This window comes from Thamnophis sirtalis, unplaced genomic scaffold (genome assembly GCF_051295495.1).
Source record: "Thamnophis sirtalis isolate CommonGarterSnake01/CBP01778 unplaced genomic scaffold, rThaSir2_p1.2 scaffold_5, whole genome shotgun sequence".
Taxonomy (NCBI): domain Eukaryota; kingdom Metazoa; phylum Chordata; class Lepidosauria; order Squamata; family Natricidae; genus Thamnophis; species Thamnophis sirtalis.
In genome coordinates this window covers 21,251,458-21,271,982 of record NW_028261385.1, presented here as the reverse complement: position 1 = coordinate 21,271,982, position 20,525 = coordinate 21,251,458, and the positions used below count along the sequence as shown (strand labels likewise).

The 20,525-nt window shown below is 39.3% G+C and overlaps 1 protein-coding gene across 3 annotated transcripts in view; it reads right to left on the bottom strand.

Annotated features, from left to right (window-relative positions):
• SLC1A3 (solute carrier family 1 member 3) overlaps positions 1-20,309 on the bottom strand; it is a 51,600-nt gene extending 31,291 nt beyond the window's left edge. The window contains exons 1-2 of one of the 3 annotated variants that reach the window (XM_087715422.1): positions 20,157-20,309; positions 18,158-18,462 (exon numbers count right to left, since the gene is read on the bottom strand). In XM_087715422.1, the coding sequence (XP_087571548.1) occupies positions 18,158-18,338 (181 nt within the window). In that variant the 5' untranslated portion in view covers positions 18,339-18,462; positions 20,157-20,309. Of the gene's footprint in view, positions 1-18,157; positions 18,463-19,771; positions 19,954-20,156 lie in introns of those variants that run through there. The other 2 variants (XM_087715419.1, XM_087715420.1) reach the window with 2 other exon arrangements.
• Between the last annotated feature and the right edge of the window lie 216 nt (positions 20,310-20,525).

Here is a 20,525-nt window from a genome sequence, read left to right as displayed (position 1 = left end):
GTCTGGGCACTCGGTGCCAAAAAGGTTCGCCATTACAGCCATATACCGTACTAAAGACACAGTCCCCTATGCTATTCAGAAGCCCCACAGAGGGCAGTGAAGTTTATTCCCATTTCATTTGGAGAGAATTGCAAATTCTGGATGTTACTCAATTCTGTTTGTGTTTTAGGAAGAAAAACAGTTCTCTCCATCCTTTCTTTTGATTGGAAGTGAGGGAAAGGCCTTTGTAGGCCATTCATGGTTGTCCCTGCTTCCTTTCCATTGACCGCAGGAACAGTTGGTATGCAGCTGTACAGTTCTGAATGAATGTACGACCATTTTATTTTATACTCTTCAGCAGTTGAGCCAGTCTTAAGCAACAAGGGGACTTAAAAGAGCACATGTGAACGCAAGTTTATTCTGAAACTACAAGCACCCTCCTTTTTGCTATGAGTACAAGGAGTAACCCAGACAAAAATAAAGACCAGTTGGTTAAAGTGGGTGAGGTATCAGGCTACAAACTGGGAGACCACAAGATCTCCTTAGGCATAAAACCAGCTGGATGACTTTGGGCCCTTTCCCAGCCCAAGGAAAGCAATGGCAATGGCAAACCACTTTTGAAAAACTTTGCCAATAACACTTCAAGGACGACTCTATGCAATTCACAAGAGTTTTTTTTTTAAAAAAAACTTACTCCAAGACATGAAACCACAAGATGAGCAGCATATAAATTTTATAAATGAATAAAGACTCACAGAGACACACAAAAATTTCCATGCAAAGTTTTGGAACTTTACAAATTCCTCTCTGAGTTCTTGCAATTAAAATACCAATTCACTGATGAATTGGTTATTGTCTTTCATTTCATTAAAGGCACCATAGATGACAACAGAGCAATGACTGCAGGTAAAAAAATAGAATAACAAGCAAGGCGGGTTGGAAATCAAAGGGGCTCCTATAGATTCTATGTAGAGGTAGAATACCCCTCCTCTACAAAGGTTTAAGTTTCCTAACTATTTGTGAGCCTATCTGTGGAACAAAGCCCACTAAGAAATCTCCAAAAGTTGTTCTGCAGGTTTTCTCCTGACTTTTTACAGGGGGTAGGGGGGAAGAGAGGAAGCAAGCATTCCAAAAGAAGACAGGGGGAGCACATATTAAAAAAAAAGACAAAGAAATTCTGATGCCCTGATTTTTTTCAGAATGATGCATTAAAAGAAACTGCCCAGGTGTGCAGTCTAAACAAAGACAAAAATGAAAAAGCTTGCAAGATGTAGCTCTACATAATCACCAAACCAAACGCAGATTTTTGATTCTAATTTGTACATCTTCATGTTAAAAGGGAAATATAAACGCGGAATTCTGAAATGCAACTCTGCTTCGTTGCTAAATTCAATTAATAATTTAAATCTTTTGATTAGGAGAACATGAAGCAATATATGGAACATATTGTTATTGCATGATAAACCTATAGATGTCAACACCAATCTTAAGATAGGTTGCACTCTGGCAGTATTTTTCTAATTTAGCAATTTTAAGATAATATAAACTTCAACTCAACTGGAAGCTGGTTGAGGAATTTTGGGAAATGAGATTCACACATCCTAAAGTTGCCAAGTTTGGAAAAAACACCAATCTATGGCATTTAAATTTGGAACAAACTAATATTGATATCCAAAGCACAAATGTCAAAAATTGCTTTCTTACTATTATTTGCAAGCCAAAATAAAGGAAAAAGGAATAAAATTACAATATTTCCATGAAAACAAATTTCGCCAATTGTATGCTTAAATAATTGCTTCTTGCCCAAAGCACTCAACCAATATTGATCTGTTCATTATTATTGTGCATTCCCACAGTGTTAAAACCTTGGAATTTACCTATTATGGTTTGGCATTATATGAAACTATTATTTCTTGCTTAACAAATTGGGTTATTTTAAAAAAAATCCCTGCCTTAGCATTATAAAGTAGTGCTTCCCAACTGGATAAATTATCCATATTTGGGTAAAAGTGATTTTTTTTCTTTTGGTAATGAAACATTAACTATTACCCAATCACAATAGGGACATTGAAATTGACTTAAAGTGTTTTGCTCACATTGGGTAAATAGGACTTTTTTGATAGCAATTTTGAATGTGAAAGGAAAAAGATTGGGACGTTTTGGTCAAAGTAATGTCCTAGTCTCTCAGAGAAAACGTGGAAGGTAAATCAAATCAAGAAACTGATCAAGAACTTTGTTTCTCTTAAACTAGACAAAAGGAGATATCTGACTCTATATCAGACACAATTATATACATCCAATTACAACAGTTAATTGATGTTATAACGGCACTGGAAAAAAAATGATTTATGACCATATTTCATACTTATGACCATTGCAGCATCCTCATGGTCATGTGATTCATATGCAAATGCTTGACAACTGACTCACATTTATGACGGTTGCAGTGCCCCAAGGTCATGTGATCTCCTTTTGCAACCTTCTGACGAGCAAACTCAATGGGGAAATCACATTCACTTAACAACCGTGTTACAAATTTCACAACTGCGGTGATTCAGTTAACAAACCTGGCAAGAAAAGTCGTAAAATGGGGCAAACCTCGCTTAACAGATTTTTCACTTAGCCAACATAAATTTTTGGGCTAATTGCAGTCGTAAATCGAGGACTACCTACAGTCCTTCATGATATTAAAAATGTATGAAATGTGCTTATATTTCCTGAGCTTTCCCCATCTACTTCATTTGCATTTTATCAGATATATCCGGGGGGGGGGGGGGGGCGGAGGAATGCTAATGATTCTTTTGCTTATACAGCTGAAATCACTCCAGAGGCAAAAGGTGTGGGATTCCTGACGTGGGCTTCCCCTCTCCTGCCGCTATGAACTGGCTCCACTACCATCTACATAATGGAGGAGAAAGCTTGATATGGCACCTTTGATAAGAGCATAAAGCTGTATCTGCTCAAAACCTCTTCGTGTAATTTAGTTTAGTTTACTTTATTGTCATTGCACATGATACAATGAAATTAAATCTAGTCTTCAGTGTACATTATAACTATAAAAATAGAAACACAAACATACATCCTTTACATTATATATAATTGAAACTGAAAACCTGATATTGCACTATACCAGTGATGGCAAACCTTTTTTGGCTCACGTGCCAAAATTTTTAGAAATGACTATGTCAACCAGGCTTGAAATTAAATATTGAAAAAAATGAAGAATAACCTTCAATTGCTTCTTATGTTATTCTTGGATGTTTCTGTTCTGTTTTCTCTTTTAGTCTTGTATTCATTGACTTCTTATACTATTTGTCAAGGAGCCTGCGGCAGACTGGGAAAATCTATTTCTAGATAAGGTCTTCCAATATGTATGTACAAAGAAACAAAGATAAAGAATTTGACATGAAACAACTGAAAATTTGGAATTTAAGTTGAGATTTAAGTTGAAGAAGCTGAAGACAGGTAAGAATTTTAATGGCAACACAATAATAAGGCAATTATAACTGATAATGTCACAAATTGATATTTTCTAGGTTGCTAGAAACTAAAGTAACTTCTTTTTGGGAAATCAGTGTGATATGATGTCTATACATGTTTATGTTTGAATATAAGTGTGTTTCTATCAATATGGCACCTCTACATTTTCCTTGAGCATTTCCCTCTGACCAAAAGCTAAAGCCACAAAATCAAAGAACAGTCCTCAAACTTAACATTATTTTCAGTTACATCAAATCTTAATTATATCTCAAGACTATGAGACAATACTGCTTGTTGGTCTTCTAACTTGGTTAAATGAGAAACTCTTGTAAATAAATTAACTGCTATGTCAATTCGCACATTCTAGAAATCAATTATTCACATATTGATCCACATTTCTACAAATGTGTATAGTTGACTTTACATCCATTCTGTATCTCAGAAATTGACAGTCTATTGGCTTACCCGGCAACCTTTTTTCTATTCAACAACTATTCACGTTTGCAAGACAAAATCAAAGAATTAATGGATGATTTAAAAGAAGTATGAGGTCTATTACTTACAATTCCCTTTGTAATCAGTGGTATTTGCAGATACCTGATCTTGTCTAGCTGATAAACCAACATTACGTTATCTGCAAAGTAAGACATAAAATTGCATTGGTTGCACTTTTGGATGACCTCTGCTAGGAGTAGGATGAGAGTAGTGTGTATGTGGATGATACTCTCTTTTTATACATCTACTTTAGATCAACTAAGTGATGTGAAGGTTCTGTCTGGAGACTGATGATTTGGCTGGGGAATAACAGGTTTTAACTCAAGCCAAGCAAGACTGAGTGACTTCGGATACTAGGGCTCTGCACAGCACTGATGCTGTTATCTAGTTTGGTAATGAAAAACCTGCAAGAAAAGGGTTCCACCACAAAACCGCGCTCGACTAAACCGTGTCCGACTAAACCGCGTCGCTGGCGTCATCAACAGGGCGACAACAGCGCGGAGACAGAAGCACACTGTAAACCCTAAACCTAAAATTAACCCCTAAACCTAAACCTAACCCCCCTAAACCTAATCCTAAACCTAACCCTTAACCTAACCCTTAACCTAACCCTAACCCTAAACCTAACCCTAAACCTAACCCTAACCCTAAACCTAACCCTTACCTTAAGTTGAATCGGCTTGCTTTCAAAGCGCTATTTAAAGCGCCCTTCTTTCTTCGCGCTGGTTGTTGTCACCCTGTTGATGACATCAGCGACGCGGTTTAATCGGGCGCAGTTTAGTCGAGTGCGGTTTTGACGGGTCACGCAAGAAAAGAACCAAGCTCAGAGAGCACCAAGGACCTTCACCACTTGAGGTCCAGTTACATTCTTGCTATAAAAGTTAAGACACTCTCCCATTGTCTAGGCCCAACCTATGGCATACGTGCCACAGTTGGCACGTAGAACCATTTCTGAGGGCATGCGAGGCATTTACCCTATCAGCTCCAGCATGCATGCAAGCGTGCACTGGCCAGCTGATTTTTGGGCTTGATTTTCGCCTGTTTTTCGCCCTCCAAAGGCTTCCCTGAAGCATTCAGAGGACAAAAAAATCACCCAATGCGCAAACCAGAGTTTGGGAATGGACTTCCGGTTTGTGTGTTCAGCTGTTTTTCCAGAGGGAGAAAAACCGCCCAACAGGCAATCCGGAAGTCTGTTCCCGAACTTCCGGTTTGCATGTTGGGCCCTTTTCCGCCCTCCCCAGGCTCCTAGAAAGCCTCTGGAGCCTGGGGAGGGCAAAAAATGGACCTACCGGGCCCACCGGAAGTCAGAAACAAGTTTAGAGTGATTGGTCCAAAGTCATATAGCTGGTTCTGAATGAAAGTGTGCTGTCTGGGGAATTCTGGGAGCTGAAATCCAGATGTTTTAAAGCTGCCAAACTTGAAAAACACTGCACTATGGTGGTGAACTGTCAAGTTTACATACAAATGTAATGCAACAAAAATTAATTTAAAGTATGTTGATTAGTATATGTTTAAAGTGACAATAAAGTTTCTACTCTACTCTATTTTAATACACTGCTTGCCTGATGCAGATTTCATGGCAAATCATGAACCAAAAGTAATGGGGGTATCAGCATGTCCAAACCATCTTTTTACAATCAGTTTAATTCTCCTTACAATGTTACAATGGAAAGCATACTTTTTAAATACTAGAACCACACAAATAAAAACGAGATGAGATAACATCAGTAAACTTCCATTAAGGTCATCCAGGAGCCTTTCATGGACCAACAAGAAAAGTAAGAAAGTAAGAACATAGGGACAACTGATTATGCCAAAGGATCATCTCATTTTAAAACTAGCAAGACGTTCTTCAACAACAAGACATACAAACACAGAGTATTGTTTTCTGCTGTTGGAGTAACGGGAAAATATTTTTGGACCACCGGCCACACTAGCTCTTTATATGGCATGCCAAGACCACTCTTTTTGAAACAAACAAAGTAAACACACATACAACCCAACAAATCCTTCCAAAACTTAATCTCACTTTACAAATTCAAAAGTTTAACTTTGTCGAAGAACTAAAACTTATTGAATTCCACTTAAATTTCAGTTGCAGATGGGGAATGGGTCAGGAGCACATTATTCGATACTGAGAAATATGTTACACATGAATAAAAACATAGGATTGTGCAGAACTTTGGATTCAATTTTGAAAAGTTGCTTTGGAGATCTCTCTCTCTCTCTCTCTCTCTCCCCCTCCCTCCCTCTCTATCCCTGTCTCCCCCCCCCCGCCCTCCCACCCTTCACACCACACTGACATACACATACGCACATACTAAACACTGGTAATATTTTCAATATTCATAAACAGCAGTATTTGAAAAACCTGCTTCCCATGCACTCTCTAATGTCAGTTCTCGTCTTTGTGAGGTGGCTGTTCTCTCAAGCATCACGTTGTTTCCATGAAAAAATGTTCAACAACCATTTCACTGTGATTTTAATGAATGTTATCAAGCAAAGCAGTTTTTAATATACATACATATATACATACATACACACATACATATATATCAGTGGTGAGATTCAATTTTTTTTACTAACCGGTGGGTGTGGCTTGGTGGGTATGGCTTGGTGGACATGGAAGGGTAGGTTACTGTAAAATCTCCATTCCCATCGCACTCCAGGGGAATATTATTGCCAAGCCTATCTGGACCATCTCCAAATCAGCAGTGGGATTCAAAAAAATTTACTACTGGTTCTGTGGACGTGGCTTGGTGGGCGTGTCAGGGGAAGGATACTGTAAAATCTCCATTCCCTACTCCAGGGAAAGGTTATTGCAAAATCCCCATTCCCTCCTGATCAGCTAGGACTCGGGAGGCAGAGAATAGATGGGAGCGGGGCCAGTCAGAGGTGGTATTTACCAATTCTCTGAACTACTCAAAATTTCTGCTACCGGTTCTCCAGAATATGCCCTTCATAATGGTCTAAACTTCAATTATATGTGCCTTGTTTCCCCAGTCAAATATAATCACAGAATTGGTAGCAGCTATTTAGACACTGAGTTTATATTAGTGTACCTGGTTTGGGCAGGAGTCCAAAGAAAGAATCCAAGACAATTGACTATCCAACCTCTACTTAAATGCATCCTCTGGGGGAAAAAACTTGCTAGTTGAAGACTGCCATTATATACTGCCTCTTCTTCATATCTCCAGACTAAATATTCCCAGTTCTTTCAACCTCTTCCCATAGAAAATAATCCCTTCTCCTCTGAATATCTTTGTTACCTTTCTCTGAACTAGTTCCAGTTGGTTTGAAACCTTTCTAACATGCAATGCTTTGAAACAATGCAAGAATGTGATGTCCCAAAGGTGCTTTTTCAAAAGGCAACTGGACTTTGTTTTTCTGAACTGAAGAAGATTCTTCGATGAGAAGCGAAAGGCCTTTAAGGAAAAACAAAGTCCAAGTTACCTTCTGAAAAAAGCATCTTTGGAATAACCATGACCTGGATGACTGAGAATCTCCATAGACAATGAGAATGTGATATTATTACTGATTAGGAACCACTATTAATATAGCCTAAAATCACATTTACATTGTTTGCAATCACATCTCAAGGGTGACTCATTTTGTTCTTTTTATCCACTCAGTGCAACATTATTTCTGCATGTACTATTGCTAATCTTGGTATTTTATCATGCTGTATCTATGCAGTTACATACTCATTATTTGAATAATTTTGCATTGATCATGTTTAAGTATGTTTAAGTGTACTTTATTATTTTCATCTATTTTCTTTAGCCTACTAAGATTATCTTGACTTTTATTTATTTCTTCAAGGTATTTTGTTATCTATCCCAATGTTGTATTTTCTTTTGATCTAATAAAATTAATATTCTCTCCATCTTCTCATCCACGCCATTAATAAAACTATTGATGAGTAGAGGATCATAACCGAACCTTGAGATATCTCAATACTTCTCTATGGTTTGGTGGTTTGGCTCTTGATGACTACTCTGAATATGATTTTTGAGAATATGGTTTTTGACAGTATTCAATTGTCACATCAGCCAGCCCACCCTTGAAGAAAAATGTACAAAATGTTTTGTTGAACTTAAAATATAATAAGTCCATAATGTCTTAGAATTCCACTGAGCCTGATTCTAGAGCTATACTCTGCAGCATTTTTCATCTGATGAGAAATCTAGAATTGCATACAGTATTTTATATTTAACAACATTTGTGCTTATCTTATAATACTGTAGTTCTCTGACAGTACAAGCTTATGTTTCCCCAATTATTATTCATTATTGCAATAACCATAATCTATATCAGGGGTGTCAAACTCGATTTCATTGATGGCTGCATCAAGGTTGTGTTTGATCTCGCGGGGGTGGGGGGGTGGAGTGGGGGTGGCCAGCATAACATCACTTGTTTTGGGGGGTGCATGTGATGGCCTACTCTGCCAGTGAAAACGGGCTCCCGAGCTCTGTTTTTCCCTGTGACGGCATCTTGCAACCCTCCGTCAGCAAAAACGGAGCTCGGGAGGGCCACACACAGCCCTCGCGAGCTCCCTTTTCTCTGGCAGCAGCACTGTGAGCCAGTCCTTCGCTATTTCCAGGGCAGCCCCACGGGCCAGATCTAAGCACCCCACAGCTTGGGCCTTGAGTTTGACACCCCTGATCTATATAAACAACTGGTATGCAGTCACTCTACTCCACATTCTGCAAAGGTAGTTATTAACCTAAGGTACATCACTTACTGTACTGTAGTTTCTTATGCTGTGGTGAGCCCACAACTCAGGCAAGCACTTGCAAACAAACAGACAGAAATCAGCTTGGAGGTGTGGGTTTGTTACTATTTCACCGCAGTTCTGATGTGAAATTCTAGTTGTCCTATTACCCAATCCTAGCCTGATGGCTGGTCACAAAACAAGAAAGCAACTTGGCTGCATATGAATTGTTTGCATCCTGATTTCATTAAGCCAGAATTTTTAGTTTATAGGGACATATGCCATGCAATCTTTTTCCTCTTTGGTTACAAAACAAACAAAAGAGAAAGGGAGAATATCCAGATACCAATAAAAAAAAAGCATTTGGGATCCTTTCCTTTCTCTCCACGGCCTGCTTCCCTCCCACAAGGATGGTTGCAACCAACTACCTTCAGTATATTATTTTTTAAATTATTGTTAAATTACCAATTATTTTGTCCAGGGCCAAAGTCTATCTTGCAACTCAGCCCTCAAACTATAAATCCAAACCACAACAAAATCCATATTTCAGTAACATGTTTGTGGAACAACTGCATAAATATTTACTTTTTTGCTGGTGAGGTTACCGAGTGAATGAAAGAAATAGCTACAAAGAAATGTCTAAGTTCACAGATCACCTGAAACCTAGCAAACATGAAAGTAAACATGGTAACATTAAGTTACATTATTTTACTTACCCAAGAACCATGGTGTAACACATCCATTACATCATGGATTCCATGCATGTGAAATCATTTTCAACCTTACTTGTATATGTAGTACAGTGATGGGATATGACCGGTACACCCCGGTACGGGTACAGGCGTACCAGTGCCTGCTGCGAGTACCAGGTACAGTTCCAGAACCCACCACTGACGTAGTGGTTGGTTATGCTCATCCTATTATCAGATGACAGTAATTCCCATTACCCTCAGCAAGGAAAATACAGGAATGGATAAAGGGTGCTGTAATTGTTCCTCCAAATGAGGTCCCAATGCTTAGTTCTTCAAAAAGTACAGATGCTTTTCATTCAAGGGAAACTCTAGTTCAGAATGTCCATCTCAAGGGCCAGGGCCCGGATTCGGCCTCTGGGGTGCTTAGATCTGGCCCAGGGGGCCACCCTGGAATCAGTAAAGGACCGACTCGTTGTGTGACTCATTGTGCTTCTACCAGTGAAAATAGGAAAATAGCTCTGTTTTCGGCTGTGACGGCTTCCTGCAACCCTCTGCCAGAGAAAATGGAGCTCAGGAGCCCATTTTCTCTGGTGGAGGGTTGCAGAAAGCTGTTGCAACTGTAAATGGAGTGCAGGAGACCATTTTCACTGAAAGAGCACTCAGGCCACCATGGGTGTCCTCCGACATGAGTGATATCAAGCTAGCTATATCCACCTTGGCCTCCCAAGGTGAAACACAACCGTGATGTGTCCCTCAATGAAATCAATTTTGACACCACTGCTCTCTCTCTATATATCTAGATAGAGCTTATCTATATACCGTATTTTTCAGAGAATAAGACGCACCTTTTCTCCTCAAAAAAGAGGCTGAAAATCTGAATACAGCATTTTTTGGCCTCCTGAAGCCCCACCCCTTGACCAAAATGGCCGTGCAGAGCCTGTAGAAGGCTTTCAGAGTGCTCCTGGGGGTTGGGGAGGGCAGAAATGAGTGAAAAACAGGCTGTTTTTTTGCTCACTTTTGTCCCCCTCCCAGCCCCCAGCAGCATTCTATAAGCTTCCTAAAGGCTATGCATGCAATTGTTTTGACAAAAAACAGGACTTTTTTGCTTTTTGGGGGGGAGGGCACTCCCCAGGAGCACTCTGCAAGAAAATCTGGGTGCATCTTATACACTGAATACAGCATTTTTTTGCCTCCTGAAACCCCGCTCCTTCACCAAAATGGCCATGCATAGCTTGTAGGAAGCTTTCAGAGAGCTCCTGGGGGCTGGGGAGGGTAGAAATGAGCAAAAAATGGGCCATTTTCTGCTCAATTTTGCCCCCCCAACCCCCAGGAGCACTCTATAAGCTTCCTAATGCTCCTTTTTTTGACAAAAAACGGTTTTTGCAAAAAACTGGACCGTTTTTTGCTCATTTTTGCCCCTCCACCAGGAATACTCTACAAGCCTTCTAAGGGCCTTTATGCCCTTTATTTGAAAAAAAAACAGGCCTGTTTTTGGGAGATTTGCAGAGTACAAAAACTTTTTTTTTAAATTTGCCTCTTCAAAACCTTGCTACGTTTTATACTCCGGTGCATCTTATACTCCAAAAAATATGGTAGTTTCTTTGACATTAAGGCAAGGTCTTTATTTATTTATTTATGTTGAATTTGGTTTCAACTTCTCAATGTAGCTTATAACACTAATTTTCCTTTGGTTTCCCATCCCAATTACATCTGATCTTGGTTTATTTTTTTTGAGTTTTTAGAGTTCTGAAAGGGAAAGCAATTAATCTGAAAACACGGGGCTAAAATGACCATACTCTAATGCATAGATGTTTACCCCTATTGATCAGGCAAGACAATGCTGGAAGTTAGTTTGGGCGCACAGGAAGAAGCTAAACAGAGAAGAAACAGACAGGAACTGGAGTTACAGAGGATAATGTATATCCCTTGGGAAAGAAAACTAACTTCCAGGATAGAACTAGGAATTAAGAACAAACTCATTATCTGAAGAATTTTCCAATGGATGAATGTAAGCAGGAACAATTTTTTGAGATATAATGTGATGGGCGCTTCCATAAATGTTTGCCATGATTGATCATCTCACTCACAAAAGTTCTATTTACTAGAAGGCAACTAATGATGTTGATTCCCTTCAACTTCTCTGGTTCCAACTCCTCAGGATACACTGGTTACACTACTTGGTCTTTGTTTTTCTTGGGAAAGTGGCACATTTCCAAAGGAAGACTTGGGCTGCAGCCATTTACTAGACCAGAAGGAGGTCAATTTTTCTAAACAAATGCTTTGAGGGCGGAGAGAATAAAAGTACAGGCTACATCCACTTAGATTTGGTGTTTCCAATCCAAGTTGGCTTTCTAAATTTTCCTCTAAAAAAGATTTTAAAAGGAAGGACAACTGTGCAATCTCTATCACACCACTCACCTTTTAGCTAATCGAGAATTGAAGTTGGCATTAAAAATGCCACCATGCCTGCTGTCCCATCATTTGATTTAATTTCTGAGACTCCAGATATTACAACTATGTAGTACTTTGAATGGAAAAAGTGGTTCAGAGTAGCTGACATATGGTATAGGCTTAAGGCAGAATCTATAACAAAGCAAATCAATCCTGTCAATGGGCAGCGTGAAAATGCTGTCTTAAAACAGTAGAAGATGGAAAGTTTGGAGCAATCAGAAAATATTGAAGATTACATTAAATCTATCTTCTTATTTTTTTCTTATCTTATCTTATATATTATTTATATTTTATTTTATATATTCTTATATTATTATACTATTACATATTATATTATTACATATTATATTATTACATATTTTGCATATATTTAAAAAATGCTGTATGTATGTATGTTCCACCATAACTCTGGAGCACCTCGAGCAATTTCAACCAAACCTGGTACACAGATGACTTACCCTCTGGAAACTAATACTTGGGGGAAGGGGAAGACACCACTGGTGTGTGTATGTGTTTGTGTCTGTGTGTTCCAGCATAACTCTGGAACTCCTGGCCCATTAAGGAGAGCGAGTGTGGTGTCCTAGAGCGGCAATTGTTTGTGATGTCAGTTCCTTTGCAGCTTCCTCTGGAAACTCAGCCGTGATGTTCGCCCTCCAGTAGACCAATGGGAAAACACCTGATGGATTTGGGGCAAAGTGCCAGGATTGTAGACAGGGTGGGAAAGAGGAGCGCATGGGAGGGGGAAGGGTGAGGGCAGGGAGGATGGGCATGGGAGTAGGGGGAAGAAAGCCCCCTCTCAATGGCCCTCTGTCAGACAAACGCTTCAACATCTATAAATACCCGGACAACGCCGGGTTACCAGCTAGTATAAAATAAATACAGGTAGTTCTTTCTCGTTGATCGCTCATTCAGCAACTACTTGAAGTTAAACTGGTGCTGAAAAATGACTGGCCCTTAAAGCTGCAGCTGTTTTAGCATCTCCACAGTCCATCCACCTTGCTACTGGTCATGCTCTTCTTCTCTTTCCTTCCAAATTTCCCAATATTGCATCCTTTTTCAGAGAGAGGTGTCTTCACATAGTATGTCTGAAATAGGATAATTTGACCTGGTCATTTGGACTTTGAATGAGAACTCTGAGTTGATTTGTTCTTCAATGATCCACTGGTTTGATTCCCTGGCTGTCCATGGAATTCTCAGGAATTCTCCTTCAATACCCAAGTTCAAAAGTATCCATACACTTCCTATCCTGCCAATATTTGCTTCCATAGAGTGCCACAAGGAATACGATGGGCTTGCACAATTCTGACCTTTGTAGAATTAGACATATGACATTTGAATATCTTCCAAGACCTTCATGGCTGCTCTACCAAAGGCTAGAAGAGCCGTAGTGGCACAGTGGTTAGAATGCAGGCTAACTCCCTGCTCACTCTAGGACAGGGGTCAGCAACCTTTGGCTCTGGAGCCGCATGTGGCTCTTTCATCCCTCTGCTGTGGCTCCCTGTCACCAGTCGGCTCCACAATTGATAGGACCTTTGGTTAGGACATGTAGAGGAAAAAGGACAATGCGCTAGGAGACTCTATGGTGGGGGAATCGGAATTCTGGTCAGCTCCAGAATTGAACTGGGGGCTTCCAGTTAGGACTTTTGTGGCACTTTGATTGTTTAAGGTTGCCGACCCCTGCTCGAGGAGTTTGATTCTGAGTGGCTCAAGGTTGATTCAGTTTTTCATCCTTCTGAGATCGGTAAAATGAGGACCCAGATTGTTGGGGGAAATATGCTGACTCTGTAAACCACTTAGAGAGGCCTGCAAAGCATTGTCCAGCAATATATAAGTCTAAATACTATTGCTAGTCTGGCATGTTACTTGACTGATTTTTTTTGAGGGGGGGGGTAGTGTGTATATGGCTGAATATTTCTGTTCACTGGCAAAAGTAGATAATTTTTCTGTAATCAGTGCACTGAATGTAAGCTCCTGCTGGCTTTCTTGCTGTCCACAGCTAGTTAAAGCCAACTAATACATTAGCAGAGCACTGTATCTGAACAAGAATACTATATTTTAAACATTTGCAAGAGAAAGGTAGCCTGGGGCATTTAAGGGCTACGCTACTGCTCAAGTAAGAAGTGGCGTTAAAATAGGATCAGGATCAGTCCAAGACAGTCTTCTTCCATATTGTGGGTCCGACATTAAAGCAAATCTTTCAATTCTCTTTTAAAAGCCTCCCCATTTCAGCTTCATATGTTTCAGAACTGTAATAAAAGTAGCATGACAAGAGTTCATAGATCGTTAGTTGAACTAGAGTTATTTTTCAAAGAGACTATAATTTAATTTAACTGATTGTCATGACCACACAGATTAACAACTATAAGGTAAAGATTCCCCTCACACATATGTGCTAGTCGTTCCCGACTCTAGGGGGCGGTGCTCATCTCCATTTCAAAGCCAAAGAGCCAGTGCTGCCCAAAGATGTTTCCATGGTCATGTGGTCGGCATAACTAAACGGCGAAGGCGCACAGAACATTGTTACCTTCCCACCAAAAGTGGTTCCTATTTTTCTACTTGCATTTTTACATGCTTTCAAACTGCTAGGCTGGCAGAAGCTGGGACAAGTAATGAGAGCTCACTCCATTACACAGCGTTAGGGATTCGAACCGCCAAAGAGCCAACCTTTCTGATCAATAAGCTCAGGGCCTTAGCCACTGAGACACTGCGTCCCCTTTAACAATTATAGACCACTGTTTTACACACGTTAAATCTTGCATCGTTTTAGCAAGGATTGTAATGTAAGTGCAGCACCAGCTATTTTGTCTGAAATATATTTATTTTCAGATAACTTGGTAATCTGCTGAAGGCCAATTGTTGGTTTGGAGTACTAAGTGTTACCTTTATCACTCATCTGCAGGGAACCAAATTGGAGAACCCTGCCATATCCCTCTGAATCACCTCGAGCTTATTTCTGCTATAAGGGCTAATATTATACGATACAGTTTGCTCTAGTATATTGTTGTCGTTTTATTATACGGCAGGAAATATTTCTTGCTAATTTACATTTACTAGTTGAATTCTGATGTCACGGGAGATTTGCCTTCTATCCTTGCTTTATATCAGTTAGTTCAAATTACTTATGATCAGAGATCAGCAATAGATACAACTTGATAGAATGAAACAGTTAAAAGGAAAAGAAAGAAAAAGGAATTTCCAATTATGTTTGATGTTAGTTGTTGTTTCATTTTAATTCATTTTAAATTTGGCTACTGTGTAGGCGGTTTCATGGTTTTAAGTCCCAGTGTGTAAAAATTCTCCCAGGTGTACTTAGCAAAAAAGGCCCATGGAATGCTTAAATCTGGCCCGTGGGACAGGCATGGAAATAGCAAAGTACCAGTTCACGGTGCCTCTGGCAGTCAAAACAGGGTTAGGTGGGCGGGTGACCACCCCATGCCCCGTTTTGGCTGGCAAAGTTCTGCAGGAGGCCATCCACGCAAAAAATGGGGTGCAGGGGAGGCACCTGCAGTCCCACTGTGCCCCGTTTTGGCTGGCAAAGTGCTGCAGGAGGCGTCCGTCCCATCTTCTGCTCCAGCCAGCCAGCCTGCGGAGGAGAGCTACAATGCTGATCTGGCCCTCGAAGAAATCCAGTTTGACACCCTGGCTTATAAAAAATACATTAAAAAAGGAAATGTTGAATTGTGTCAATTTCCCCAGAATCAAAATGAGACAGGGGCATACTGGCCTACCTGCTAGTTAGCAGAACCGATGGAAGGATGTTATATCTGGCTGTGATATAATCCTTTCTTTATTCTTTATTGGCTAAATGTGATTGGACATACAAGGAATTTGTCTTTGGTGCATAAGGAGAATAAAAATATAGCCAGAGTCATTAAGAGCCAAGGTGGCGCAGTGGTTAAATGCAGCACTGCAGGCTACTGCTAGATCAGCAGGTCAGCGGTTCAAATCTCACCGGCTCAGGGTTGACTCAGCCTTCCATCCTTCCGAGGTGGGTAAAATGAGGACCCAGATTGTTGGGGGCAATATGCTGACTCTCTGTAAACCGCTTAGAGAGGCCTGAAAGGCCTATGAAGCGGTATATAAGTCTACTGCTATTGCTATTGCTATTGCTATCCAGGTCATGGTTGTCCCAAATGTGTTTTTTTTCAAGAGGCAACTGGATTTTCTGGGTTTTTTTTCTCTGAAGACATTTGGCTTCTCTTGGATGAAGTTTCTTGGATGAGAAGCGAAACGTCTTCAAAGAAAAAGTCCAGTTGCCTCTTTAAAAAATTACCTTTGGGACCATTGGGACCATTATGTTCTGAACATCCTCTCCCCAAAATGGTTTCTCTTCCTGTAAGTCTCTAGGGAAATAGTTCTGAAGTCCTTCTCATACAGGGGATTATGAAGCAAACTACTGTAGTTTTCAGAGTATAAGACGCACCTTTTTTCCTTAAAAAAAAAAAAGGCTGAAAATCTGGGTGAGTCTTATACACTGAATACAGCATTTTTGCCTCCCAAAGCCCCACCCTTCACCAAAATGGCTGTGCATACCATTATGGAGGCTTTCAGAGCTCCTGGGGGCTGGGGAGGGCAGAAATGAGCAAAAAACAGGCCGTTTTTTGCCTCCCCAGCAGCACTCTATAAGCCTCCATAAGACTGTGCATGCAACTTTTTTCCATTTGGAAAGCTCTTTAACTGATTGATAAGAATTACATTGATCAAGTGCTGTGCCAGCAGAAACACCCACCTATCTACTGTATTTTCTCTATCTCTATTTCTCTCTCTCTATCCCTCTACCTACCCACACACACAGACACACACTCCCTACCTACCTACTGTATTTATCTCTCTCTATTTATGATCCCTTTATCTACCTACCTACCTACCCTCTCTCTCTCACTATCTACCTATCTATTGTATTTCTCTATCTCTTTCTATTTCTCTCTCTCTATCCCTCTACTTACCTACCTACACTCTCTCTATCTCTCTATTTCTCTCTCTCTATCCCTTTATCTACCTACCTAACTACTCTCTCTCTCCCTACCTACCTACTGTATTTCTCTCTCTTTCTCTCCCTTTCTCTCCTTCTATTTATCTACCTACTTTTTTTTTAATTTGCATCTTCAAAACCTTGGTGCGTTTTATACTCCAGTGCGTCTTATACTCCGAAAAATACGGTAACTTAGTTCCTTTGATTACAATAAGCAAACATTCTTTCCTTGTTTTTAATGTTATCTAAGTACCTGATACTCCCTTTAAATAAAATAAAGATTATGACTATACATCATAGAAATTATTTTTGTTGATTCAAATACTTTCCTTTGCTGGGTTTATTTTTTTCTTCTTATAAAAATACTTTCTTTTGAAAAGCAAAGCCCAATGACTAAAGTTCAAGAAGCTCTTTAGCTGTGCCCAACGCGAGTTGAATGAATGCAATCCTGAATGAAAAAAGATCCAAACTATTCATCTGTTGAAGGGAAAACTCATCATCATCATCTCAATGCCTATCTTACCCTTGTCAAAAAAAATTTTTTTTTTAAAGAAAAATCAAAGGATTTGCAAATCAACAAATAGAAAATCATTGAAAACACAAACCCATGTTCTTGACACATAGACAAGTTACACAACTCTTTGGATTAGGTTGCTATAAAGTCTCTAGGAGCAAGGATTCTTTCCAAACCAACCTTTTTCCTTCTGAACTAAGAAATATTTGAAATATTAAACCTTTGCCAACAGCGCTCTATAGAAATCCACTTTTCAAACAATATTGAACTAAATCCCCTTATTTTATTTTTGCCAACTAAATCTCCCATCAATGATTGAATACATAAGTAGAATATGTGAGATATAACCCTGAAGGTATGAGTTCAACTCTGATAAAAGAAAGAAAGAAAGCGAACTAAATGTTTTAGTTGAAATTCTTATTCCTATGGTTTGGCATTGATTAGAATTAAGTGATAATATGACCTTTGATGTGCCTGATTATCTATAGCTTGGAAATGATGGAAAATAAATAGGGAGTGGGCTAAGACTGTAGATGATTTTCTTTGATCTCTAATAAGTATCAAGAAATACTGCAATGAATTCCTAATTTAGGGATTAGTTAAAAAATAGGATCCTTTAAACAGCTTAAGTAATTTCTTTCCAGTTGGGTCCCTTTAGGTCTAAATTAATGGGATATGTAATGGAAGGCAGAACTACAACTGTAAAAGGAGGAAATATTTCTCTACGGCTTAGCCAGCATGAAGGATCAGACTAAAAATTTTTGGAGCAACAATATATTCTCAGCAGGGAAGGGAAATGAACAGCAATAACATTGTCTAAACAAAATTTTCAAGATTCTGGTCTTGATCAAATTACTCACCCACAATGACTGCAATGACAGTGAAAAGCACAAAAAAATTTCTCAGTAGGTAACTTTTAACACTTTCCTTTGTGATGCTTTGAACCTTCTTTTTTGCCATAAGAGTACGTTTCCGAACCCCTTGCTGGAAGCGCTCCATCCTATTCCCCGATCTTGCATCTTCACCGTTAACTTTAGTCATTTCTGTCTCAGGAATTTTTTTAAAATTCTCCCTTTTCTGTGTTCTTAAAAAAATCTTCTCAGTAATAACAAGGAACCAAAAAAAAAATGTAAATTAAAAAAATATCTTAGACCAGAGGCAAGACCTACAGAGAAAAATAAAAATAATGCGAGTTTAATCTATAATTAGCTAGATTTTTAAAAAGAAAAATCATGTTCTGTAATAACATTCTTAAAAATAGACAATAGAGGGATATTGGTAAGCAAATTTCTCACTGATCAGCAGTTAACCTTTTAATAACTAGCTATCAAAAAAGCCAAAAATTACATAAAGTTGACTTGCAAATTTAGCTTCAACATTTTTAAAAAATCCAGTATTATAATGACATTAACTTAGTAAGGATGGAAATGAAAATCAAACAACAGTGAGTTTATCATGATGCACCTGGAAAAATGTTACTAACAATATGTGCCCATTTTCCATCGAATCACAGAAGAAATGAATAATTCTCATTAATAAATAAGACATGTGGGCTAAAAGAAAAGTTAAAAGTTAAAGCCCTTTCCATCCCAACATTGTGTTCTACAAAAATGCCCCCAAATGTGTCTAAAACACTATATGCTCAAGGCCTCATGTGCATGAAATTTATGCATATACTTATCATTCTCTGAAAGGTCAATGAAATTTAATTTAATGCAATACAATCTTAGAAAAGGCCAATGTTACAGTAGTTATGCTAGGTTTTTAATGTTGTTTCTAATGATCCATTGAGATTATTTGGCATATATTACACCTGACATGTTCAGCTACTTCAGAAGAATGTTCTGAGTATGCATTCCTGTCTCAGGTGCACGCTGTAGTTACTTTACTAACAGGACAACTAAGAATTTAAAGTTGCAATTTTAGTAGAGGTGTTTATAAGGGAGGCTACATCTTTATTGTAGCTCACAATAAACCAAATCTCACACCTCGCACACCCCATGCAGTATCTACAGATTTTTAAAAACTCATTGATTTAAATCAAAATTCTTTTTCACAGTCAAAGATTCCTCTTTAATACGGTTCAATGGCAGGTGTGTCACAGATTTGTTTCTAGAGTACCACTAGATTTTGCCTTCTTTCCTAACTCTTGTAGTGCACAACAATAAAAGATGCAGAATTTCTCAGGCCAATAAAGAATATTGAACTATTGCTATATTCAATATTGTGCCAATAAAGATACAGATATAGAACTATTGCTATATCCAATACTGTGCCGTGGATTCAAAACAGTTGAAAACTACGGCTAATAACTGCTTAAGCCTCCTTCAGTAATATTCTAACAGATCAGAAACGATAATATCTACATCCAGTTATGCATTTGGGATTTCATTCTTCGCTCAACAATACTCTTCTTTTTCCACCCCCTACTCAAAAGTCCTGAAAATGACAGAATTTGAATAAAGCGCACTCACTCAAAAAATCAAATCCTTTTGTTTTGCCTGTGTGATTAAATATTCGTTTCTACCCACTTCAGATGGCAGGCGGGAAAACCCCACTCTCCATCCATCACTGTACAAAAATACAATTTTCGCATAAAGCGTCATAAACATTTGCTTTAAAAAAAAAAACACCCAAACTAAACCAAACCAGATATTCAATCTTTCCCCACGTCCCAGATCCAGAGCATTACAAGTACTCTTCCCACCCTCCTTCCCATTTTCTTTTAAATCCCGAGAAAGGGAAACGAGTCAACGCCAAGGTGCGCTCGCATCCAACCGGGCGGGGGTGAAAAAAAAAAGGGGGAAAGAAAAGCGAAGACAGGAACGCACACAATTGGAAATTAATAAACGCACCCACCTTTTCAAAATTGGAGTCCTCCGAGGGGCAAATGGGCAAAGGTAAGGCTCCCCAGAAGATACCAATGGGATAAAAAGGGGGGTTTGGTGTGTGACAATAAAGTCAAGGGAGACGAAGTTAGGCGAAAAGCGTGTACTCCGCGGAGCAAATCGCAGCGAGTTAAGGAAAGGGGAGGAGTCTACCAAGCCAAGTTTGGGGAGGGGGGTGGTGGAAGGCACACGCAGAACAGTAAAACGTGTGTTCGGGAAGAGTGGGGAGGGGGGGGCAGCGGTGAAAGTTGAGCTTTGGGAATATTGATGAGCGTTGGTACCCTAGAAGCGGGTGGCTTTCTTTCTCCTCCCTCCCCCCCTTCTTTAGCCCATATTCACG